At 46.6% G+C, this 26345-nt stretch overlaps 1 protein-coding gene across 4 annotated transcripts in view; it reads left to right on the top strand.

Moving 5' to 3' along the window:
• NISCH (nischarin) overlaps positions 1-26345 on the top strand; it is a 49852-nt gene that overhangs the window by 9554 nt on the left and 13953 nt on the right. For 3 of the 4 annotated variants that reach the window (XM_007116586.4, XM_007116584.4, XM_055079489.1), the window contains exons 4-15: positions 1904-1952; positions 2982-3145; positions 3522-3617; positions 4912-5007; positions 6221-6373; positions 7154-7222; positions 7731-7916; positions 8071-8199; positions 9378-9491; positions 9846-9957; positions 14024-14148; positions 15286-15332. In XM_007116586.4, coding sequence (XP_007116648.2) covers positions 1904-1952; positions 2982-3145; positions 3522-3617; positions 4912-5007; positions 6221-6373; positions 7154-7222; positions 7731-7916; positions 8071-8199; positions 9378-9491; positions 9846-9957; positions 14024-14148; positions 15286-15332 — 1340 coding nt within the window. Of the gene's footprint in view, positions 1-1903; positions 1953-2981; positions 3146-3521; positions 3618-4911; positions 5008-6220; positions 6374-7153; positions 7223-7730; positions 7917-8070; positions 8200-9377; positions 9492-9845; positions 9958-10502; positions 12218-14023; positions 14149-15285; positions 15333-26345 lie in introns of those variants that run through there. The other variant, XM_028478713.2, reaches the window with a different exon arrangement.

The following is a 26345-nucleotide window of genomic DNA, read 5'->3' as shown; positions in this document are numbered from 1 at the left end:
CTTGGGGATTGGAGGTGGGTGCGGATCAGGCCTCTGGGAGCTGCTCAGGAATCTGTATCTTTTAAGACTGTCCAGGCGTTCTGACTACAGGCAGGATGGGGAGGTGCTGATCTGAAGACAGGGCTTGGTTCTCAAAGGTGTAGGTAGAGAAATGAGCCTTTGGGTCGTTCCTAGGTCTTACTGATCTTCGGTTCTTCACAGCAGCCAAGGAAAACGTAATTGAGTTGTTGCAAGAGAGTGAAGTTGAACTTCGGAGTGAACTGATGCCCTGTCCTTTCACTGGCTGGAACCTCTCTTGCTCAGAGCCTGTTCTGCTCCTCTGGTGGCCATTTTACATTTGACCCTGTGTCTTGCTAGACTCTGAGCCTCTTAATGCTGGAGCTTTGTTTGCTCATTTTTCTCCCTTTGGCTTTTTGTTCATGTGTGAGAATAAGGGGAAGTTATTCTCATTATATATAAATTGAATTTCAAGCAGATGAAATAAACACATTTTATTTTTAACAAATACCTTAAAATACTAAAAGAAATTAGGGGAACGTTTTATAGTCTTGAGGTGGGGGTAGAGGTCCCAGAAATGACAAAGGAAAAGAATCACAGGTTTAAAAACATGAACTTGACAAACCTCTCTGTCAGGAGAAACAGGGTGAGTGTAGGTGAAAGGCATACACAGACAGGAAGAAGCTATTTGCAGTACATAAACAACATGTAAAGTATCCTTTATGTATAAAAGGTAAGGAAGAGAGGAGCAACTGAGAAAAAAACAGGAAAAGGACAGGGTCTCCTGCAACCTGGTACCTTTCGAGTCCGGTAAACACGTGAATTGCTTGTCCTGGTGGCAGAGGTATTCCTGTGAGCTACAAAGGCGATTGTGCAGCCTCCATCTGGACCTGTTTATGAAAGTCTGTTTGGCTGCCATCTGTCAATTAGTTACAGTTCTTACCTGCAAGATGTGGGGCTGCAGGCCCCAGGGCCTTGCCAACCCCATGGCTATACCACTGAAATGCTGAGGCAATTGGTTGTGAACAGAGAGGATTCAAGACCAAGTGCTTGGGAGTGGGGCTTTGCTAGTTTCTAGCCATGTAAAATTGAGAACTGCAGCACCTGTCCATCTCAGTTTGCTTACCTGTGAAACAGGATTCAAAATACAGGCCTCCTGGCCTAGGGCGTTGGGAGGACTGAGCAAACCGCTGGGTGGGGAGTGCTCAGGCCATTGCCCGGTGTGAATTAGGACCCCAGCATGTTAGCTGTTTACTATGACTGAAGGCTTGTCCTTGTCGTGTCTCCTTTATCCCATCACTCTAAAAGGATATCCTTTCATGCCTCTTTCTCATGACCCTGGGCTGAGTGGTGCTGTTGCAGGGCTTGAAGGGATGGGCACAGGAAGAGAGCGGGCGCTTGCTCTTTCCTAAGATAACCTGTGGGACATGAATGTCAGTGGAAATGGTCCCTCTCAGGCCGGGTTAGCTCTGGGAGGCCCTTTTTCCCAGCAGGGTGATGGGAGCCTCTCTTCGAGAAGAAACAGGACTGTCTGTCTACCGTGCGTCTCCTGGGAATCTCCCAGGGCCAGTCTGGGGAGCTGCTGGCTTCCCAGTCAGCTCTTGACATGGCCAAGCTTTGCAGCCTCCCGGGCCTGGTGTTCTCAGCCAGTGCCTGAGTGGCCTTGGAGTCGCAGTGTTAGTCTATTCGGTTCTCCTTTGGAGGAGACATTTCAAATGTCCCTTTATCTGGAAGTATTGTTTACCTTTCTGAGCTCCTTGATTCATTTTAGTTTATTCTCTCCATTTTGTTTTACTTTCTGGAGAGCTGGCATTGCAACAGCAGAGGGGGTAGATAGCCGGGAATGTGCAAGTCCCAGTGACTGGGAGCAGGTGGATTTCCTGACTGGGTTTTGTTTTCTCTGCAGGAGATTAATGGCATCACTGCAGCACTGGCTGAGGAGCTCTTTGAAAAAGGTATATGTCCAGGGGTCCTTGAAATACTGGGTGCAACTTGCCCAGCCCTGTTAGGCAGCCAGGTGCCCTGGGTGGCACAGAACTCCATCAGTTGCTCTGTGCCAAGTGAGTCCTAACCAGGGCCCACCTCCCTGGGGTTGCCCAAATCCCTGGACCTGGTTCACAGCCAGGCCTGCCCACCTACCTGTTCTGCAGGTCTGAGGAGCTGTATTCTTCACCTTAGGACCCCCTGGGTCCCTGTGTCAGGGGCTAATCCCAGGCTCAGGATATATTCCAGGGCCTTATGGTGGAGTTCTGGAAGGTGGGTGGCATGCTGCCCTTTGCACCGGGTCTGTCCTTACCTAAAAAGATTCCCATGGCAAACAGAAGCTGACTTAGGGTCGCGGCCCTGCCAGAGAGCACAGTAACGGTAGCTAAGATGTAGAGTGCTTGTGGTCTAGGCTTGTGTTTGTATCTTACTGCCTCCCCCCAGGAGGGCCAGAGAAGGACATTGAGGATAAGAGGCCCAGTTACCTGCCTGAAGGCAGGTAACATGGTTGGAAGGTACATGGTTGGAAGGAGCAAAACGAGGACCAAATGCCAGTCTGTCTGGCTTGGCTCAGAACCCTCTTCTGCTCTCAGGCCCTGTACTGTGCTGGCACCTTAGGCCTCACCTAACCTTAAGATGTCTGCATCTTGGAGGTTGCAGCGTGGGCCCGATGCCCACAATGCTGCCTGCATCATCTTTCTCCTGGCCCAGTGCCTCAGATTTTTAACTCGTCCTCACCTCAGGGAGGTTCCCCAGCTGCAAATTCCCGTGGCCCTTCCCTTCTTTGTAATCACGTGTCCTGGGTCTCCCCTGCGTGCAGTCAGCTCAGGAGGGGGGCCGCTCCTGCATTCTCAGGACCATGGCTTCTTCCTGACTCGGTGCATCTAATGGGTGCTGGCCAAGTGCTTGTCCACTGTTGGCCAGGTGTGCTGGTGCCCTGGCCGCACAATGGGGATGGGGCTGGGGCTCAGTGCTCACCCCACGGGCTATGGCTGTTGCAGGAGAACAGCTCCTGGGGGCCGGCGAGGTCTTTGCCATCAGGCCCCTGCAGCTGTACGCGGTCACTGAGCAGCTGCAGCAGGGAAAGCCCACGTGCGCCAGCGGGGATGCCAAGACTGACCTGGGGCACATCCTGGACTTCACCTGTCGCCTTAAGTACCTTAAGGTAAAGATGGGGCAGCTTGGTTGGCGAGAGCTACTTAGTCGTGGACACGCACTTCCTAGCCTGGCAGTGTGTGTCTGTGGAGACTCCGTGGGCCCTGAGGGAAAGAAGGCTGCATTTAGTGATCTTGGCACTGTGCTTTCAGCTGTGAGCGCCAGGGGGCAGTCGTGAACCAATGGCCCCTCGCTTTAAACCTCGGCTTTAGCCTGCTTTGTTGACCGTGGAAGTGGTGAGTGGGAGTACATGCCCAGCCTGCCTCTCACAGCCAGGCGAAGCTTCGAGTGCGGTTTGGTAGTTGCTGTAGCACCGCCCTGTGAACATGGATGGGAAGTGGTTGTTACAGCAGCATCTCTAATTCAAGCCATTTATTTGGCTGTAGGTTTCTGGCACAGAAGGACCTTTTGGGACCAGCAACATTCAGGAGCAGCTCCTGCCTTTTGATCTGTCAATATTCAAGTCTCTTCATCAGGTGGAGGTAAGGCCCAGGGCCCCTGGAATGCAGGCAGGGCTGAGCCTTGTGCAGGATGGTCTTGCATTCTGACCATCTTGTCTTTGGCTAGGGAGTGTTCCCAATGTTGGGTGTCTGGATTTAATTGTAAGACACTGTTGCTTTTCAGTATGTGGCAGATTCCATTTAGGTAAGTCAGGCCCATCTGAAGGCGGAGAAAGAGGGGCTTCTGCTACTCTTGGCTGGTCTGCATGTCCCCACCCTTGCAGCATTTGGACAAGATGGAGCACCAGTGCCCAGCTGCTTCTGGGCTTCCTCATTGTGCGAGTTGAGGTGCTGGGAAGCCATCCTGAGGGTCAGGCAGAGCCAGTTCCAAGTCTTTGTCTCCCAAAGCAGATCAGCAGAGGGTTTGGAGAGTCCTCTGCTCTCTGGCATGCCTACACCTGACAAGAAATACTTTGCATTACTGACTGCTAAACTCCTGGGTTCACAATGCCAATTTTGTTACCACTTCTTAAATAAATGAGAGGAGACTCAGTAATGAATAATAAAAAATTTCTCATCTCAGCAATGAGAAATCAATGCTTTTGTGTTCAGCCCTGTGCCCCATGTCTGATGTTCACTCCTTGATGGAATCTTCTCAACCATGTGAAGTGGGCCCTTGTATTCCCATTTTACAGCTGAGGAAACTGAGGCTTAGGGAGGTAAGGAAGTTTGGCCAGGATCACACAGTTAACGATGGGGAAGCTGGGATCTGAGTTCAGCTGAGTCTGACTCTGCAATGTGCTGGAATTGTCTCAGAGACCTTGAGGGCCATTCCCTTGATGGGCATTTGTGCCTTGACCAGCACAGGTGAGTGGGGCTGGGAAGTGAGAGGAGTGCCTGGCTGGGCAGGCTGAGGCTCCGCCGGGCGGGGTGTGTAGCACTTGGGCAGGTGGCTTGAGGGAGGGTGCTTTGGCATGTACCCCTCCCTCCTCCTTCAGGGCTGCTGAGGCCAGTGAAGTGAGGCCGGTGAAGTCATCGGCTCTCCAGCTCTGGTGTCCCTGGCCCTCACTTTGTGTCCAGCTTCCAAGCCCCAAGCAGCCCTTCAGAGAAAATGGAGTTCATGGTTCATTGTCTCATAAGCTACTTCAGAGAATGTTTAGTTAGTACTAAAAATTGGGGAAAGGAGAGACTTAGGGTTTAAGTCACCTCCTGCCTCGAAGGATTCGGGGTCACCGATGGTTGTGCTCCTTTTGTGTGTGGGTGATGAACACCCACTTCCCGGGACTTCTGGTGGAGCAGTGATGCCGTTTCTGAGACGTAGCTGTTCTTGTTCCAGATAAGTCACTGTGATGCCAAGCGCATCCGGGGGCTGGTCGCGTCCAAGCCCACCTTGGCCACGATGAGTGTCCGCTTCTCAGCAACTTCCATGAAGGTAAGCGCAACCTGTTACCAGCCAGGGTGCTGTCTGAGGGGCAGGATCCTGCACTGTGGTCTCCCCACGGAGGATCATGTGAACTCTGCTGCCATCTGTCAGGAACCAGAAGCCAGACTTTCCTCTGGGCAGCCGCACACTCATGTGGGACTTCCCAGTGCTCGACAGTCCCTGGGACGCTTCAGTCCAAAATCAACACTGTTAAACGAGAGATTTTAAGGAACTGGGTAACCCCTCCCCATGGAAAAAGCCACTGTTTTTTAAATAACCAAATTGTTTAACAGCGGCGAGTGTCAGAACATTTATTAGGTAGACTGATAGAAATGTTTCTCTAAACGTAAAAAGCCTTGGTGTGGCATTTGTTCGTATCTTGTTCTCAGTGGACTTGAGTAGACAGGCCAAGTTGTGTATTCTGGGCCCTGTTGTTTGTGTGTGGGTGACACAAATACGCAAACTGAGAGTGTAAGAGATCTCTTCTCTCTCTTTATGGGTTGCATCTTAGTAATGTTAAAATTCTTCTAGAAAGAAACATTGTGGCACTTTTAGAACTTAGAGTGTCTGATCAAGATTTGGGTTTGGTGAAAAGTCTCTGTCTTGAGGCTACTGGCTGAAAGAAGGAGGCTTGTGTCAGACAGCCTTGCCTCTCTGGGAGGCACTCCCTGCTGCCTGGCTCAAGAAGCCCAAGATGATCCATTGAAAGAGGAGAGGTTTTATCAAAGGGCATCAGAAATCGAAACGAGGAGGCCTGCCTGCCTCCCCCTTGGATGGTGCCCCTGTGCTCCGTGCTGCTCCCCTGTCTCAGGACTGCTGGATTTTACCTTGTGAAGTAATGGTTAAAGGGCCTACTGTCCACCACGGGGACCACAGTGCCAGCTTGTAAAGCACAGTTGCCTGGGAACACTGCAAGTTCTGACCTTCAGTCTCTGAGATTTAAGCCAGAAAAGGCATCACCATATAATAAGGCTCTTGGGAGCTGGAAAAGCATTTGCTCAAGTAGGGCCAGAACATATTCCAAGTGGCTGTTATGTTTCTGAACTCTTCAGTTATTTCACAATCATTTCAAGGCATATGAACCAAAAGCCCCATTTTAATGCAAGTTCACTTCCACATACTAAATATGCTCCAGCCCTTCCTGAAATTTTGCAATGACTGTGTTCCCAGTCAGTGTTGCATGAGGGCCCACGTGTGGTGCTCACCAGATGTTCTTACACAGGAAGTCCTCGTTCCTGAAGCCTCAGAATTTGATGAGTGGGAGCCAGCAGGCGCAGCACTGGAGGGCACTGTGACTGCCGTCATCCCCACGTGGCAGGCGCTGACCGCTCTGGACTTGAGTCACAATAGCATCTCTGAGATCGATGAGTCTGTGGTACGCTCTCCATGGCCTGATCAGACCCTGGGCTTGGGTATTTAACCTGGCTTTTTCTAGAAGGACCACCGAAAACCTGTACCCAGTGCTCTGCATTGCCTGCAGTTTTTAAGTTAATTTCAAAATGGGGTTATTTAAACGAGGTGAGGAGTGCTTAGAACCAAATGAATTGTATTAATTGCATGTACATTTGATAGAACAGAAACACAGTAAGTGGTGAAATTTATTCCCAAGGACTGTAGCAGAAAAATCAGTCTATAGGTTCCAGGGACTTCCCTGGTGGTCCAGTGGTTAAGACTCTGCACTTCCACTGCAGGGAGCACGGGTTTGATCCCTGGTCAAGGAACTAAGATCCTGCATGCCGCGTGGCACGGCCAAAAAAAGAAAGGTTCCAGGTGTGCCCATGTAAGAGTGACATCCAGATGGTACTTGGGCAGTAGGACTGTGATTCCTGTACTTGTGCATCTCAGTGGGTGTGGGTAGAGTTGAAGGACACACCTCCTTCTGTCTGCAGCCTTGCCATTTGTCATTTTTACAAGCCAAGTGTTCTGTAAAAACAGTGGGTCATGCTCAGCACTGGAGTCCCTGTGTTATGTGTTCCTGAGGACGTGCTTCTGGGTGGACACTGGGAGGTCTCACGTCAGGGGCCCTGCACAGATGGCCAGCCCAGGAGTCCGTGGTCAGGAGGAAGCCTCCCAGGTTGTCTGTCCACCATGTCCAGGAGCCATGTGGGGTCCAGCTTCCTAGGATAACGTCATGTGTTATCTTTTCTTTCACAAGAAACTGATTCCAAAGATCGAGTTCCTGGATCTGAGTCACAATGGAGTGCTGGTCGTGGACAATCTGCAGGTAATTTGTGTCTTTGGAGACGTTCATTGCCTGCAGGCTTCTCACAAGGTCCCGTTCTCCTGAGATGCAGCCTTGGGAGTTTGGCCATACTCTGGGGTTTCTCTCATGGGCACTCGAAAGGTGTCTGGGTGCACCAGAGGTTTGTAAAGGCAGGGGCTGCTGCCCTTCCCTTTGGGTCCCAATGATGCACACTGAGCGTTTGTTGCACTAGTTCCCCAAAATTAGAAAAGATGTGTAAATACAAATTGAGCATGATGAAGATGATGTGCCTCCACTGTGAAGACGGACAGCCTCATTTTCAAAGCCCGTGCCTACCCTGTGGGCCATGCTGCCCCTGTGGGGGATGCAGCTGGGCTGTAACCTGTGCAGGGAAGAGGGATTTCCCTTTGGAGTAACTGTCAGAGGAACTGGATTTTAGGTTGGAAGGCCCATCACACCCTTAATGTCAGTCCCCTTTCTTTGGAGCCTTGACCTTAACCACTTTACTCTGTTCTCAATGCTGCCACAGCACCTGTACAACCTCGTGCACCTGGACCTGTCCTACAACAAGCTCTCCTTCTTGGAAGGGGTTCACACCAAATTGGGGAACATCAAGACCCTGAACCTGGCAGGCAACCTCCTAGGGAGTCTGAGTGGCCTGCACAAGCTCTACTCCCTGGTCAACCTGGATCTCAGCGACAACAGAATCGAACAGGTGAGCCGCGCCCCAGAAGGGTCTTGGGGTTCTGGAGTGGCTGTGCCTTGGCGTTGATCACTTTAGCAAGAATAGTGGGCTCCCTTTCTTTGACTGTCAAGTGTGTGGTCACCTTGCTGAAGTGTTAAAGAAGGGACACGGGAATGCCTTGCAGATGGAGGAGGTCAGGAGCATCGGCAGCCTCCCGTGTCTGGAGCATGTGGCTCTGCTGAACAACCCTCTGAGCATCATCCCTGACTACCGGACCAAGGTGCTGGCTCAGTTCGGTGAGCGGGCCTCGGAGGTAAGCTGCTCGGGAGGGGTCAGCTGGAGGTGACATCTGCTTACGTATACTTGCCTGCTTCAGAAGGACATCCTGACTGTGAGGGGCCTTTCAGATCTGGGAAGTCCGCTGCCTCCCTAGGAAAAGTTTTCCTCATGCATCTCCTCTTGTGGGCCACTGGCTGCCTTGCTTCCTCAGTGGGCTTCCCCTCACCTCTGTCAGAGCTTCAGGTAGGGGTGCTCCCTAGGAACCAATAGGCACAGCCTGAGTGTGGAGGTGGAGGGACTGTCTTCAACTTGTTAAAAAGTAATGCTTATTGTAGACAAGGGTCAGGAATAAGATATCTGAAATAATTATATTTCCTGGACAATCTCTGGCCATAAAGTCTGACCATAAATCTGAAGGGTTTGCCCACCTTGGCCAGTGTCACCCAGCCCAGTATCTGCTGTCTGCCAAGTGGCCGCCTGCTGCCCTGCCAGCCCAACAGGTCTGTCTCCAGGTTCACCTGTCTCCTCAGCCTCAAGCAGGCTTCCTCCACTCTCCTCAAATCCCAGGCTGGAAGATACCTGGGAGTCTTTTTGCATCCTCCCCCCAACCCCCCCATCTCTTTTCAGCCCCAAGTGCACCTTTCTCCACACTGTCACCAAGACAACATTCACAAGATGTCACCTCCTCCCCTCCCTGGCTCCCAGGCCCTTGGGACCTTCCCTCATTTGATCACACTGCTGCTCCCCACTGCCTGCCGGCCCACAGCTCCCTCCTGCACTTGCAGGTGGGGTCCCTGCCCTTCTGCCTGCTTCCCATGTCTTTGCCCTCCCAGTTCCCCAGCTCAGAAGGCCCTCCCCTTGCTCTTTGCAGATCTGAGTTCTGCCATAATTGGAGGCTTACTTGAAGGCACCACCTTCCCCCCTCTCCCAGCCACCCCAGAGGCCTTCTCAGTGGACCCTGCAGCCCTGCCTTCCCTTCCTGGAGAGGGACTTCCAGAACTGGGCTAGGCAGTGTGGGACCTCCCTGGGCCACTCCAAGGAGCTCCCAGGTTGCTTCCATGGGTGGTGAGGAGCTCACCTCCCAGCAGGCTGAGCCTCTGCAGCTTCCTGTGTCCTCACGGGGCCTGGCCCACCCCTTGGTGGGACCCTGCCATTTTGCCCCCTCCATGCTTGCCAGCACCTGTGCTGATAGCCATTTTCTGGACACTGTAGGTCTGTCTGGACAACACAGTGACCACAGAGAAGGAGCTGGACACAGTGGAAGTGCTAAAAGCGATTCAGAAAGCCAAGGAGGTCAAGTCCAAATTAAGCAACCCCGAGAAGAAGGTGGGTCTTTGTGTGGGAGGTGGGAGGAGAGGTGGTGAGGAGCCAGCTGGGGAAGGAGCTGGCTTGCGGTGGAACTGGGCCATGGAGCACTCCGGGCCATGGAGTCCTGGGCTGCACCCCCCGCCCCCCAGGCTGCATGACCCTAGGCTTTCATGCCCCCTCTGTTCTCGTCTGTGAGACGGGGGTGGCAGTAGGGCTTGCCGCATGGGGTTGCTGAGGGTTAGTTAAGATCTCTTTCCCTGTCACTGATGTTTGTGAGAGCCATGAGCTCCTCACATCTCAGGTTCTGCCAGGTTCTGTTCTCTTCTTCTGGATCTGTCTCCTCTCCCCGACTGACTGAGCACTTCTCCTTAGGTCAGTGAGGATTCTAGGCTCTCTGCTGCCCCGTGCGTCAGGCCCAGCAGCTCTCCTCCCACCGTGGCTCCCACCTCTGCCTCCCTGCCCCAGCCCATCCTCTCCAACCAAGGTAATCACGTGTGTATCTTTCTTCCTGGCAGAGCTGCACGTGCCCTTCCTGGGTCCCCAGCTGGGCTGGTGTTGGGGGAGAGATGCTGGCACCTGTTCCCTACAAGGTTCAGATGCCGGGAGGCCGTGGTGCTGTCTCCACCCCAGCCCCTCTCGGGGTGGCACATGGCTGGGGGGTGCCTGGCTGAGGTTTGCTTAGTGAGGACTCCCAATTGCTCTGACACACACATCCAGATCTTCTAGGGTACCATGCGGTGTGCTCTTTGAACTGGCTGCTGGCCCATAAAGACCCCACTGGCCCGCAGGCAGTGGGGGCAGACTGGCTCCTTGTTCATGGGAACCCAGGCCTCGTTACTTCCCTAAGTCGGGCACTCCGATACCTGCGTGGGGAGCGTGCCTCATTGCCATGGCCCTGGTGGTATGACCCAGCCCCAAACGCTGTGTTGGTGGGGCCAAGATGGGCTGTCTGTGAACCCATGGAAGACCAATCCCTTTGATCCACCCACTGTCTTAGCGTTTTCAAAGGGCTTTCACCTCTGAACCCAGGCATCCTCGGAGATGAGTGAGTGAAGCAGGTCCCATGAGTGTCTGCTGGCCCGGCCCCCACGGAAGAGGGGAGGGTGTGCCGTCCCGAGTGGAGCCGAGGCTCGGGACACACAGGAAAGAACGCCGCCCACCCGGGCTCCTGGAGACGGAGAACTTGGTGTGAGGTCTTGGGAAAACAGTTTGACCCTATGTTTCAAGAGCCAGAAAAACGTTCCCACCCGTTGACCTGGTAACCCCACTGGTGGGGATTTTATCTTAGCGGGATAAGATAACAGGGAAGTGGAAGGTGAGATGCTCACTGCAGCACTGTTTATGCTAGCCAAACATGGGCCGTGATGGACATCAGAGAGTGAGAGGGAGATTAAGCTGTGGTCCAGAATACCCTGCAGCCATCACAGCTGAGGGGAAGGCTGGATAAGAAAGGAGAAGTGCTGGGTTGAGTCAGAGAGCCTGCGCAGGGCAGCGCACTGAGGTCACAGCCGTGGACGTGAGCCAGAGAGTGGATGGGGACGTTGGTGCTGGAGCAGTTGTCCGTTTGCTTTTGTAACACTCTTGACTGAGAAATTTTCGGTTTTATTTTTTTACGTAAAAGGGGAAGGGGTTTGTATCACTGTGAAGATGCTTCCCTCACCGTGTCTCCTGCCAAGGGGCCAGAGCCCTCCTCAGGCCCCCCGCCCCTGGGTGCCTGTGGGGGGACTGCATGGCTAAGCTCTGGGGCCAGGGCCCAGCCTGTTTTCAGTCAGCGTTTGTTGAGTCGGGGAATGAGTGAGCCGCAGGCGGTGAGGGAGGTGTGTCTGCCCCTACAGCCGTAGCTGCGGGCAGCGCCCTCTTTGGTGGCAAAGCCTCTGCACCAGCCAGGCCCAGGCCTCAGCCGCTTTCCTCTCTGCCCCCGCTCCTGGGGACACGCCATGGGGTGGCTCACTGTAGTCTTCCCCCTTGCCGCTACTGGACCTTTAGACGTTGTCTCCAGATCTGCACCTCTTATAAATAAAACTGCAGTGGATGTCTCTGTGTGCACATCTCTTTCCTTTTGGTGAGAAAAACAAAGGTTGGGCCCCATCTAAGCATTCTGATGTCCCCTGTCGCATTCTCTTGAGTGGCCCTTTCTGACCACTTGTTTGTACAGACCACAGTCCAGGAAGGAAGCATAAAGACTGTCCCTATCCACATTTCCTCAGTTCCAAACAGGGCTTGGGTGGGTAGTGACAGGAAAATGTTCTTTTTCTTGCTAACGTGGAGGAATCCGCAGAAGTTTGTGTTCAGCCACATGCTATTGGACTTTGCCTGCATGGGCGAGGATTTCTCCCTAAGTGGGGGAGCAGCTTTGTTCCCAGCCCAGTTCTGTAGAAGTGAACATACTTGTGAATAAACTGGGCCCCCGGGGGCCTGCCTGGAGGGGCGCTGTCCAGTAAACACCAGGCCTCTGGTCATCTCAGGAGCTATTAGCCAGCTTGTTGGAGCCATGGAGGGTTGTGGCCATAGGGACTGATGTGCAAAATGACCGAGTTGATTCTTCAGCCAGGTCCAGGGGCTGAGAGGAGGCCGTAGAGAAGTGGTTAGGAGCAGGCACCTGGGCTGGGTCACCTGAGTTTGCATCCCAGCTTTCTGGCTGTGGTCCCTCAAGCAACTTGTTGCCACCCGAAGCTCTGTTTTCTCTACCCTACTTCATCGATTCTAAGATGCACACATTTCCACCTTGTGACTTCTCTGAAATTGAGATGCATCTTTCAGTCAGTGGCGTCTCATAGTCGCTGTCAGCCAGCTGGTATTCGTGATGGAGTTGTGTGAAAACCTTCCGTGGACACCTGCTGAGACCAAGATGGCGCCACATCTACGCATCTTAGATTTGATGAGCTGTGGTAAATAACGGGAGGTGTGCGTGAGCTAATGCTGGGGAAACACTTAGCACTGCTTCTGGTCCATCAGAAGTGGTCAGTAAGGGCTTTCTGCCTGCGTCCTTTTTGGAGGGTTTCAAGATGACCAGGACAGTGACCCTGAGGAACTTGGAGCCTCTTGGGAAGATGAGCTGTACTCCCAAAGGAGAACAGGGCAGAATGATTTGGGTCATTTGTGGAAGACAGAAGTCTGTCTAGAGCAGAGAGGACTTTGCAGTGGAGTTGTATGTGAGGTGAATGTCAAAGGATGGTAGGATCTGAGCATGTGAGGGAGGAGGAGGGGGTGGATTCCAGGAGAGAACAGCACACTTCATGCCTGGCTGTGTGCCTGCTGCCCTTCCTGCCTGTGCACAGCCCCTGCTGCTTTGCCCTGGGGGGTGTCTGGGCTTGGGCAATCTGCCTTCCTAGCCCATGGGCAGAGGACCTGAGCCATTGTGAGTTGTCCTGACCCCAGCCAGCAGCTGAGCTGGACGAGGGCCTGTGACCTCTGGGATTCTGAGTTCTCTGAGGCATTTTGTTGGGCCATGGTGACTGGTGGTAAAGCCAGGCTATGGAGGCAAGCCATGGGCTCCTCCAGGTTTCTGCAAAACTTGGAGTTGATGCCCAGCATTCATCCAATCAGCTGCATTTAGGAGGAAGTTAAAAAAGATTTTGCCCTCAACCAGTCTGGAAAATGTCTGGAGTGAAGTAATGGGCCCAGACAAGCTGTAATAATAATACAACAGCGTCAGCAGGCTTCAAAAGCAGCCCACGTGAGTCAGAGCGTGCTGTCCACGGGTGGCGGCCCAGGGGAGGGTCAGCGGGATGTGTCCTGTGGGAAGGTGGGCATCGGTTGTCCTCGCCAGCCCTGGAGGAAACCCGAGCCTGCAAGAACGCCTGGCCTTCTGATGAGGGGTCTTGTGCCCCTGTGTCTGCAAAACTCCACAGGGATGCTGGGGTGGCGGGTAGGGGGACTTGAACCATTTCCCCATGAAGACGCTCTAGGAGCAAACACGTTTAAGGCTCTTGGTGGACATATTGCCAAACTGCTCTCCAAATGGGTGGGGCAGCTTGCACCCCAGTGCCTGCCTCTGCCAGTTAGGCCAAACAGCCTGACCTTTGCCAAAGTGAGAGGCCAAACTTGCCCTTCTTTGATGGCTCGCGAGGGTGAGCTTGTATCTTGTGTTACGCCTGTTGGCCGTTCTTTTGTGGAATGTCTGTTCATTCTTTGCAGTCTCCTAATGGGATTTCTAATTTTCTACCCCCATTTTTTGTTATCTGTAAGAGCGTTTTACAGATTAAAGATACAAGCCTTTGACAAATGTTGTGAGCACTTTTTTCTCATTTCGTTTAGGTTTCGTTTTTTACTTACAGAAGTTTAGCTTTTATGCAGTCACACCTCAACTTCTTCCCTTTGGATTTAGGCTCAGAAAGTCTCTCCCTACCCTGAGATTAGAAAGGCAGTCATTTGTTCTTCTAGTTATTTTAAGATTTCAGTTTCAACATTTTTTTCTATAATCCATGTGGCTAGGTTTGGGGTCTGATTAGCCCCCAGCCATGCCAGTAGCCCGAGGGCCCAACCCCATTTGTTGAATGGCTGCTCTCCCTGCCCCACCTGCCCCACCCGCCTGCCCCTGGTCTCTCCAGGAATCATGTTTGTGCAAGAAGAGGCCCTGGCCAGCAGCCTGTCATCCACCGACAGTCTGACTCCTGAGGACCGGCCCATTGCGCGGGGATGCTCTGATTCCTTGGAGTCCATCCCTGCGGGACAGGTAACATCCTCCTCCTGCTTCTGGGGGTTGGTTACCTCTGCAGCCAGCTCTTCTGCCTGAAGCTGTCTGGAAGTAGGAGGTGGCCTGGCTGGAGTTGTAGCAGATGCTGCCAGTGCTTGGTGTGGCTCTGCTTTGTGGTTAAGGGTGTGTTCAGTTAGCGTCTGTCATCTGTCTGTCTCTTTCTTTGGACTGATGGGAATAGGCAGTTTTCTCTTACTGGACCCTGGGGGGCAAAGCCGCATAACCCTTAGTGCATGTGAGCAGACTCCCTGGGGAAAGTTCAGAAGGCCCTGGCCAGGGGTGGCTTGTTTGGGCTCCACACCCATCAGGAAGTTTCTCCCCCTGCTGTCTGGCACCCTTGGGCCATTTTGCCTGTTTCTGCACGTCACCCACCCTGGTAATCTGGGACACGCTGTGACTCTGTTACTTCTTCCGTGGCTGCTCCTGAGGGTCCCTGAGCTGCTTCCTGTGTCTTGGAAAGAGGACGGCAGGTGTGGTGCGAGGGGCTTGTTTGCTGTGTGTGTGGGGAGTGTGCTTGGTAGCTGGGCCTGCCCAGCCCTGTCTCTTTTCACCAACACAGTGTCACGGCCGTGTGGCACTGAGGCAGTGGGCAGAGTCCTCGCTCTGTCCCGGCACTCCACTGCACTCTCCCTTCACCCTCCCTAGGGTCACAGCAGGAGGCTCCTGAGCCCTAGGTCTTCCCCGCTGCCCAGAGACCATTGGGAGGGCCTTGCCAGGCACTGCACAGCCTCTGCTCACCATGTCCTCTGCTGGCCCGGTACCAAGTTGGTAGATGGTCCACATGGACCCTGTGGGATGGCACAGGGAACATTCAGATGCCAGACCCGGAGGTACAAGATGAGCTTGCGGAGGGCGAGAGGCTTTGGCCCAGGGGTTGGGAGTGTGGGCTGGGGTCAGACTGACACGGTTGGGAATCTTAGCTCTGCTGTGCACTGGCAGGATGACTGAGTGAGTCTCTCTGCCTCTCTGGGCCCCAGGATCCACCCTAGGGTGGAGTGTGGGGATAGCAAGGAGCCTCCTGCTGGGCCACAAGGAAGTGCTCGGGGCCTGGCACCCGGTGAATGCCAGGGCATGGCTGTGGCAGGTGGGGGCTGACCGCAGTTCCTTTCCTGGCAGGCACCTGATGATTTAAGAGACGTGCCGGGAGCTGTTGGCGGTGCAAGGTAAGGAAGAGGCTATCGTGGGAGGCATTCTGGGCCTTCTGCACATGCTCTGTGGGCCAGTAGTAACCAAGATTTTCTTAAAAGTCTGTTTGCAGAAGTCCTATAGAACTATTTCTTCCTTTAAATAAATAAACACAGCTGAAATGGGTTCTGGTGTGTTTCCAAGTTCTAATCCCTAAACTTTGCATTGACACATGTTATCCTACGCTAAGGGTCAGCAGGTCAAAGCCAATTTAGTCCACTGCCTGTTTTGTACAGTCTGTGAGCTAAAAATGATTGTTCCATTCTTAAGGAGCTGTTTTAAAAAAAAAAAAAAAAAACCGATGTGGGTGGGGTAGCCCCCAAAGCCTCAAGTGTTTACTGTCTTTACAGAAGAGGTTCCCCAACCCCGTTCTACATACCCTTTTTCACCAGGGCCAGTAGAGGCCGAGAGGCGCTTGAATTTATTTTTTTCAATTTTTATTGGAGTGTACTTGATTTACAGTGTTGTGTTAGTTTCAGGTGTACAGCAAAGTGAATCAGTTATGCATATATCCACTCTTTTTAAGGTCTTTTCCCATATAGATCATTACAGAGTGTTGAGTAGAGTTCTCTGTGCTATACAGTAGGTCCTTATTAGTTATCTATTTTATATATAGTAGTGTACACATACGAATCACAGTCTCCCATTTTATTCCTCCTCCACTTCCCCCCGGTAACCATAAGCTTGTTTTCTATATCTGTAATTCTATTTCTGTTTTGTAAATAAGTTTATTTGTACCACTTTTTTTAGATTCCACATATAAGCGATATTATATGATATTTGTCTTTGTCTAACTTCACTCAGTATGACAATTCCTAGGTCCATCCATGTTGCTGCAAATGACATTATTTCATTCTTTTTTATGGCTGAGTAGTAGTCCATTGTATATATGTACCAGATTTTCTTTATCTATTCACCTGTCGATGGACATTTAGGTTGCTTCCATGTCTTGGCTATTGTAAACAGTGCTGCAGTGAACATTGGGGTGCATGTATCTTTTCGAATTACGGTTTTCTCCGGATATATGGCCAGGAGTAGGATTGCTGGATCATATGGTAGTTCTCTATATTTAGTTTTTTAAGGAACCTCCATACCATTCTCCATAATGGTTGTACCGATTTACATTCCCACCAACAGTGCAAGAGGGTTCCCTGTTCTCCACACCGTCTCCAGCATTTACTGTTTGTAGATTTTTTGATGATGGCCATTCTGACCAGTGTGAGGTGATACCTCACTGTAGTTTTGATTTGCATTTCTCTAATAATTAATGATGTTGAGCATCTTTTCATGTGCTTTTTGGCCATCTACATGTCTTCTTTGGAGAAATGTCTATTTAGATCTTCCACTCATTTTTTGACTGGAATGTTTGTTTTTTTGATATTGAGCTACATGAACTGTTTGTATATTTTGGAGATTAATCCTTTGTTGGTCGCTTCGTTTGCAAATACTTTCTTCCATTCTGTGGGTTGTCTTTTCATTTTTTTTTTTTAACATCTTTATTGGAGTATAATTGCTTTACACTGGTGTGTTAGTTTCTGTAGGTTCTTATTAGTTATCTGTTTTATACATATTAGTGTATATACGTCAATCCCAATCTCGCAATTCATCCCACCACCACCACCACCACCCCCGGTTGCTTTCCCCCCTTGGTGTCCATACATTTGTTCTCTACATCTGTGTCTCTATTTCTGCCCTGCAACCTGGTTCATCTGTAACATTTTTCTAGGTCCCACATATATGCATTAATATATGATATTTTTTTTCTCTGACTTTACCCTGTAGGACAGCCTCTAGATCCATCTATGTCTCTACAAATGACCCAATTTTGTTCTTTTTTTATGGCTGAGTAATGTTTCATTTTATATATGTGCCACATCTTCTTTATCCATTTGTCTATCGATGGGCATTTAGGTTGCTTCCATGACGTGGCTTTTGTAAATAATGCTGCAATGAACATTGGGGTGCATGTGTCTTTTTTAATTATGGTTTTTTCTGGGTATATGCCCAGTAGTGGGATTGCTGGGTCATACGGTAATTCTATTTTTAGTTCTTTAAGGAACCTCCATACTGTTCTCCATAGTGGCTGTATCAATTTACATTCCCACCAACAGTGCAAGAGGGTTCCCTTTTCTCCACATGGGGGTTGTCTTTTCATTTTGTTTATGGTTTCCTTTGCTGTGCAAAACCTTTTAAGTTAAATTAGGTCCCATTTATTTTTGTTTTTATTTTCATTACTCTAGGAGGTGGATCAAAAAAGATATTGCTGCGATTTATGTCAGCACTATATGTATATATGTATACGTATACAATATGTATATTTATGTATATACACATGTACAATATATATACATATGCAATATGTGTATATATATATATTTTAGTCTGCTTTTTTTTTAATTGAAGTATAGTTGATGTACAGTATTATGTTACAGGTGTACAATATAGTGATTGGATTTTTAAATGTTATAATCCAGTCATAGTTATTATGAAATATTGACTGTATTCTCTGTGTTGTACAATATATCTTGGTAGCTTTTTTTATTCATAATAGTTCATACTTCTTAATCCTGTACCCCTATCTTGCTCATCCTTCCTTCCCTCTCCCCATTGATAAACACTAGTTCTCTATATCTTTTTTGTTATAGTCACCAGTTTTATTTTTTAGATTCCACATAAAAGTGATATCATACAATATTTGTCTGTTTGACTTATTTCACTTATCATAATAACCTCCAAGTCCATCCATGTTGTTTCAAATGGCAAAATTTCATTATTTTTATGGCTGAGTGGTATTCCATTGTACATATGTACCACATCTTTATCCAGTCATCTGTTGATGTACACTTAGGTTGCTTCCATATCTTGGCAATTGTAAATGATCCTGCTATGAACATTGTGGCACATCTATCTTTTTGAATTAGTGTTTTGGTTTTTTGGGGGTATATACCCAGGAATGGAATTGCTGGGTCCTATGGTAGTTCTATTTTTAGTTTTTTGAGAAACCTCCATACTGTTTTCCACAGTGGCTGCACCAAATTATATTTCCACCAACAGTATATAAGACTTCCCTTTTCTCCACATCCTTGCCAACATTATTTGCATTCTTTTTGATGATAGCCATTCTGACACGTGTGAGGTGATAGCTTATTGTGGTTTTGGTTTGCATTTCCCTGATGATTAGTGATATTGAGCATCTTTTCATGTGCCTGTTGAGTGCTGCCTATATTTTCCTCTAAGAGTTGTATAGTATCCAGCCTTACATTTAGATCTTTAATCCATTTTGAGTTTATTTTTGTGTATGGTGTTAGGGAGTGTTCTAATTTCACTCTTTTACATGTAGCTGTCCAGTTTTCCCAGAGCCACTTATTGAAGAGACTGTCTTTTCTCCATTGTGTATTCTTGCCTCCTTTGTCATAGATTAGTTGACCATAGATGTGTGGGTTTATCTTGGGGCTTTCTCCCCTGTTCCATTGATCTATATTTCTGTTTTTATGCCGGTACCAAACTGTTTGATTGCTGTAGCTTTGTAGTATAGTCTGAACAGTTCCCTCCCACTGGTGCAGGTCCCATCCCTATTCTTTTGTCTCTGTTTTTTCTTTTTTCTTTTGCCCTACCCAGGTACGTGGGGAGTTTCTTGCCTTTTGGCAGGTCTGACGTCTTCTGCCTGCGTTCAGTAGGTGTTCTGTAGGAACTGTTCCACATGTAGATGTATTTCTGATGTATTTGTGGGGAGGAAGATGATCTCCATGTCTTACTCTTTCGCCATGTTGAAACTCGCATGTATCTTTTTGATATATCGTCTCATGCCCATTTTTTGACTGGAATGTTTGTTTTTTTGATATTGAGCTACATGAACTGTTTGTATATTTTGGAGATTAATCCTTTGTTGGTCGCTTCGTTTGCAAATACTTTCTTCCATTCTGTGGGTTGTCTTTTCATTTTTTTTTTTTAACATCTTTATTGGAGTATAATTGCTTTACACTGGTGTGTTAGTTTCTGTAGGTTCTTATTAGTTATCTGTTTTATACATATTAGTGTATATACGTCAATCCCAATCTCGCAATTCATCCCACCACCACCACCACCACCCCCTGTTGCTTTCCCCCCTTGGTGTCCATACATTTGTTCTCTACATCTGTGTCTCTATTTCTGCCCTGCAACCTGGTTCATCTGTAACATTTTTCTAGGTCCCACATATATGCATTAATATATGATATTTTTTTTCTCTGACTTTACCCTGTAGGACAGCCTCTAGATCCATCTATGTCTCTACAAATGACCCAATTTTGTTCTTTTTTTATGGCTGAGTAATGTTTCATTTTATATATGTGCCACATCTTCTTTATCCATTTGTCTATCGATGGGCATTTAGGTTGCTTCCATGACGTGGCTTTTGTAAATAATGCTGCAATGAACATTGGGGTGCATGTGTCTTTTTTAATTATGGTTTTTTCTGGGTATATGCCCAGTAGTGGGATTGCTGGGTCATACGGTAATTCTATTTTTAGTTCTTTAAGGAACCTCCATACTGTTCTCCATAGTGGCTGTATCAATTTACATTCCCACCAACAGTGCAAGAGGGTTCCCTTTTCTCCACATGGGGGTTGTCTTTTCATTTTGTTTATGGTTTCCTTTGCTGTGCAAAACCTTTTAAGTTAAATTAGGTCCCATTTATTTTTGTTTTTATTTTCATTACTCTAGGAGGTGGATCAAAAAAGATATTGCTGCGATTTATGTCAGCACTATATGTATATATGTATACGTATACAATATGTATATTTATGTATATACACATGTACAATATATATACATATGCAATATGTGTATATATATATATTTTAGTCTGCTTTTTTTTTAATTGAAGTATAGTTGATGTACAGTATTATGTTACAGGTGTACAATATAGTGATTGGATTTTTAAATGTTATAATCCAGTCATAGTTATTATGAAATATTGACTGTATTCTCTGTGTTGTACAATATATCTTGGTAGCTTTTTTTATTCATAATAGTTCATACTTCTTAATCCTGTACCCCTATCTTGCTCATCCTTCCTTCCCTCTCCCCATTGATAAACACTAGTTCTCTATATCTTTTTTGTTATAGTCACCAGTTTTATTTTTTAGATTCCACATAAAAGTGATATCATACAATATTTGTCTGTTTGACTTATTTCACTTATCATAATAACCTCCAAGTCCATCCATGTTGTTTCAAATGGCAAAATTTCATTATTTTTATGGCTGAGTGGTATTCCATTGTACATATGTACCACATCTTTATCCAGTCATCTGTTGATGTACACTTAGGTTGCTTCCATATCTTGGCAATTGTAAATGATCCTGCTATGAACATTGTGGCACATCTATCTTTCTTGCCTCCTTTGTCATAGATTAGTTGACCATAGATGTGTGGGTTTATCTTGGGGCTTTCTCCCCTGTTCCATTGATCTATATTTCTGTTTTTATGCCGGTACCAAACTGTTTGATTGCTGTAGCTTTGTAGTATAGTCTGAAGTCAGGGAGCCTGATGCCTCCAGCTCCGTTTTTCTTTCTCAAAATTGCTTTGGCTATTCAGGGTCTTTTGTGTTTCCATACAAACTGTGAAATTTTTTGTTGTAATTCTGTGAAAAATGCCATTAGTAATTTGATAGGGATCACATTGAGTCTATAGATTGCTTTGGGTAGTATAGTCATTTTGACAATATTGATTCTTCCAATCCAAGAACATAGTACATCTCTCCATCTGTTTATGTCATCTTTGATTTCTTTCATCAGCATCTTATAGTTTTCTGAGTACAGGTCTTTTGCCTCCTTAGGTAGGTTCGTTCCTAGGTATTTTATTCTTTTTGTTGCAGTGGTAAATGGGAGTGTTTCCTTAACTTCTCTTTCTGATCTGATTGTTGTTAGTGTATAGGAATGCAAGAGATTTCTGTGTATTAGTTTTGTATCCTGCAAATTCACTGATGAGCTCTAGTAGTTTTCTGGTAGTGTCTTTAGGATTCTCCATGTATAGTATCATGTCATCTGCAAACAGTGACAATTTTACTTCTTCTTTTCCTATTAGGATTCCTTTTATTTCTTTTTCTTCTCTGATTGCTGTGGCTAGAACTTCTAAAACTATGTTGAATAAGAGTGGCGAGAGTGGGCAACCTTGTCTTGTTCCTGATCTTAGTGGAAATGGTTTCAGTTTTTCACCATTGAGAATGATGTTGGCTGTGGGTTTGTCGTATATGGCCTTTATTATGTTGAGGTAGGTTCCCTCTGTGCCCGCTCTCTAGAGAGTTTTTTATCATAAATGGGTGTTGGATTTTGTCAAAAGCTTTTTCTGCATCTATTGAGATGACCATATAGTTTTTATTCTTTAGTTTGTTAATGTGGTGTATCACATCGACTGATTTGCATATATTGAAGAATGCTTGCATCCCTGGGATAAATCCCACTTGATCATGGTGTATGATCCGTTTAAGGTGTTGTTAGATTCTGTTTGCTAGTGTTTTTTTTTTAACATCTTTATTGGAGTATAATTGCTTTACAATGGTGTGTTAGTTTCTGCTTTATAACAAAGTGAATCTGCTATACATATATCCCCATATCTCCTCCCCTCTTGTGTCTCCCTCCCACCCTCCCTATCCCACTCCTCTAGGTGGTCACAAAGCACCGAGCTGATCTCCCTATGCTATGCAGCTGCTTCCCACTAGCTATCTATTTTATATTTGGTAGTGTATATATGTCCATGCCACTCTCTCACTTCATCCCAGCTTACCCTTCCTCCTCCCTGTGTCCTCAGGTCCATTCTTTACATCTCTATCTTTATTCCTGTCCTGCCCCTAGGTTCTTCAGAACCTTTTTTTTTTAGATTCCGTATATATGTGTTAGCATATGGTATTTGTTTTTCTCTTTCTGACTTCACTCTGTGTGACAGACTCTAGGTCCATCCACCTCACTACAGAAAACTCAATTTCGTTTCTTTTTATGGCCGAATAATATTCCATTGTATTTATTTGCCACATTTTCTTTATCATATTCCATTGTATATATGTGCCACATCTTCTTTATCCATTCATCTGTTGATGGACACTTAGGTTGCTTCCATGTCCTGGCTATTGTAAATAAGCTGCAATGAACATTGTGGTACATGACTCTTCTTGAATTGTGGTTTTCTCAGGGTATATGCCCAGTAGTGGGATTGCTGGGTCGTATGGTAGTTCTATTTTTTGTATGTATGTATGTATGTATGTATTTATTTAGCTAGTTAGTTAGTTAGCGGTACGCGGGCCTCTCACTGTTGTGGCCTCTCCCGTTGCAGAGCACAGGCTCCGGATGCGCAGGCTTAGCGGCCTTGGCTCATGGGCCTAGCCGCTCCACAACATGTGGGATCTTCCCAGACTGTGGCACAAACCCATGTCCCCTGCATCGGCAGCAGACTCTCAACCACTGAGCCAACAGGGAAGCCCTATTTTTAGTTTTTTAAGGAACCTCCATACTGTTCTCTATAGTGGCTGTATCAAGTTACATTCCACCAACAGTGCCAGTGGGTTCCCTTTTCTCCACACCCTCTCCAGCATTTATTGTGTGTAGATTTTTTGATGATGGCCATTCTGACTGGTGATACCTCATTGTAGTTTTGATTTGCATGTCTCTAATGATTAGTATGCTGAGCATCCTTTCATGTGTTTGTTGGCAATCTGTATATCTTCTTTGGAGAAATGTCTGTTTAGGTCTTCTGCCCGTTTTTGGATTGGGTTGTTTGTTTTTTGATAATGAGCTGCATGAGCTGCTTGTAAATTTTGGAGATTAATCCTTTGTCAGTTGCTTCATTTACAAATATTTTCTCCCATTCTGAGGGTCATCTTTTCATCTTGTTTATGTGTTCGTTTGCTATTTTCCTCTAAGAGTTTTATAGTGTCTGGTCTTACATTTAGGTCTTTAATCCATTTTGAGTTTATTTTTGTGTGTGGTGTTAGGGAGTGTTCTAATTTCATTCCTTTACATGTAGCTGTACAGTTTTCTCAGCACCACTTATTGAAGAGGCTGTCTTTTCTCCATTGTACATTCTTGCCTCCTTTATCAAAAAAAAGGTGACCATATGTGAGTGGGTTTATCTCTGGGCATTCTATCCTGTTTCATTGATCTATATTTCTCCTTTTGTGCCAGTACAATGCTGTCTTGATTACTGTAGCTTTGTAGTGTAGTCTGAAGTCCGGGAGCCTGATTCCTCCAACTCTGTTTTTCTTTCTCAAGATTGCTTTGGCTATTCGGGGTCTTTTGTGTTTCAATACAAATTGTGAAATTTTTTGTTCTAGTTCTGTGAATAATGCCATTGGTAGTTTGATAAGGATTGCATTGAATCTGTAGATTGCTTTGGGTAGTAGAGTCATTTTCACAATGTTGATTCTTGCAATCCAAGAACATGGTTATATCTCTCCATCTGTTTGTGTCACCTTTGATTTCTTTCAACAGTGTCTTATAGTTTTCTGCATACAGGTGTTTTTTCCTCCCTAGGTAGATTTATTCCTAGGTATTTTTATTCATTTTGTTGCAGTGGTAAATTAGGGAATGTTTCCTAATTTCTCTTTCAGATTTTTCATCATCAGTGTCTAGGAATGTAAGAGATTTCTGTGCATTAATTTTGTATCCTGCTACTTTACCAAATTCATTGATTAGCTCTAGTAGTTTTCTGGTAGCATCTTTAGGATTCTCTGTGTATAGTATCATGTCATCTGCAAACAGTGACAGCTTTACTTCTTCTTTTCTGATTTGGATTCCTTTTATTTCTTTTACTTCTGTGATTGGTGTGTCTAAAACGTCCATAACTGTGTTGAATTATAGTGGTGAGAGTGGACAACCTTGTCTTGTTCCTGATCTTTGAGGAAATGGTTTCAGTTTTTCACCATTGAGAACGATGTTGGCTGTGGGTGTGTCATATATAGCCTTTATTATGTTGAGGTAAGTTTCCTCTGTGCCTACTTTATAGAGGGTTTTTATCATAAATGGGTGTTGAATTTTATCGAAAGCTTTTTCTGCATCTGTTGAGATGATCATATGGTTTTTCTCCTTCAGTTTGTTAATATGATGTATCACATTCATTGATTTGCGTATATTGAATAATCCTTGCATTCCTGGGATAAACCCCACTTGATCATAGTGTATGATCCTTTTAATGTGCTGTTGGATTCTGTTTGCTAGGATTTTGGTGAGAATTTTTGTGTCTGTGTTCATCAGTGATATTGGCCTGTAATTTTCTTTTTCTGTGGTATCTTTGTCTGGTTTTGGTATCAGGGTGACGGTGGCCTCATAGAATGAGCTTGCGAGTGTTCTTTCCTCTGCAACTTTTTGGAAGAGTTTGAGAAGGAGAGGTGTTAACTCTTCTCTAAATGTTTGATAGAATTCACCTGTGAAGTCATCTGGTCCTGGACTTTTGTTGGAAGTTTTTAAATCACAGTTTCGATGTCAGTACTTGTGATTGGTCTGTTCCTGTTTTCTGTTTCTTCCTGGTTCAGTCTTGGAAGGTTGTACCTTTCTAAGAATTTGTCCACTTCTTCCAGGTTGTCCATTTTATTGGTGTATAGTTGCTTGTAATAGTTTCTTATTATCCTTTGTACTTCTGTGGTGTCATTTGTTACTTACCCTTTTTCATGTCTAATTTTATTGATTTGAGCCCTCTCCCTTTTTTCCCTGATGAATCTCTAGCTAAAGGTTTATCAATTTTGTTTATCTTTTTTTTTTTTTTGGTGGTACGCGGGCCTCACACTGTTGTGGCCTCTCCCGTTGCGGAGCACAGGCTCAGCGGCCATGGCTCACGGGCCTAGCCGCTTCGCGGCATGTGGGATCTTCCCAGACCGGGGCACGAACCCGTATCCCCTGCATCGGCAGGCGGTCTCTCAACCACTGCGCCACCAGGGAAGCCCTGTTTATCTTTTCAGAGAACCAGCTTTTAGTTTCATTGATCTTTTCTGTTGTTTTCTTTGTCTCTATTTCATTTATTTCTCCTCTGATCTTTATGATTTCTTCTACTCACTTTGGGTTTTGTTTGTTCTTCTTTCTCTAGTTCCTTTAGGTCTAAGGTTAGGTTGTTTATTTGAGATTTTTCTTGTTTCCTGAGGTAAGAGTGTATTGCTGTAAACTTCCCTCTTAGAACTGCTTTTGCTGCATCCCATAGGTTTTGGATCGTCATGTTTTCATCGTCATTTGTCTCTAGGTATTTTTTGATTTCCTCTTTGATTACTTCAGTGATGCATTGGTTGTTTAGTAACATATTGTTTAGCCTCCATGTGTCTGTGTTTTTTATAATTTCTTTTTCCTGTAATTGATTTCTAATCTCATAGCATTGTGGTCGGAAAGGATGCTTGATATGATTTCAGTTTTCTTACATTTACCGAGGCTTGATTTGTGTTCTAAGATGTGATCTGTCCTGGAGAATGTTCAGTGTGCACTTGTGAAGAAAGTGTATTCTGCTGTTTTCGGATGGAATGCTCTATAAATATCAATTAAGTCCATCTGGTCTGATGTATCATTTAAGGCTTGTGTTTCCCTATTGATTTTCTGTCTGGATGATCTGTCCATTGGTGTAAGTGGGGTGTTAGTCCCCCACTGTTATTCTGTTACTGTTGATTTCCCCTTTTATGGCTGTGGGCATTTGCTTTATATATTGAGGTGCTCCTGTGTTGGGTGCATGTATATTTACAATTGTTATATCTTCTTGGATTGATCCCTTCATCATTATGTAGTGTCTTTATCTCTTGTAACAGTCTATTTTGTCTGATACAAGTATTGCTACTCTAGCTTTCTTTTGATTTCCATCACATGGAATCTCTTTTTCCATCCCCTCACTTTCAGTCTATATGTGTCCCTAGGTCTGAAGTGGGTCTCTTGTAGACAGCATATATACTGGTCTTGTTTTTGTATCCATTCAGCCAGTCTACATCTTTTGGTTGGAGCATTTAATCCATTTACATTTAAGGTAATTATCGATATGTTTGTTCCTATTGC

Source organism: Physeter macrocephalus, chromosome 18 (assembly GCF_002837175.3).
Source record: "Physeter macrocephalus isolate SW-GA chromosome 18, ASM283717v5, whole genome shotgun sequence".
NCBI classification, from domain to species: Eukaryota; Metazoa; Chordata; class Mammalia; order Artiodactyla; family Physeteridae; genus Physeter; species Physeter macrocephalus.
The sequence above is the reverse complement of the archived record's forward strand: the minus strand, read 5'-3'. Positions and strand labels throughout refer to the sequence as shown.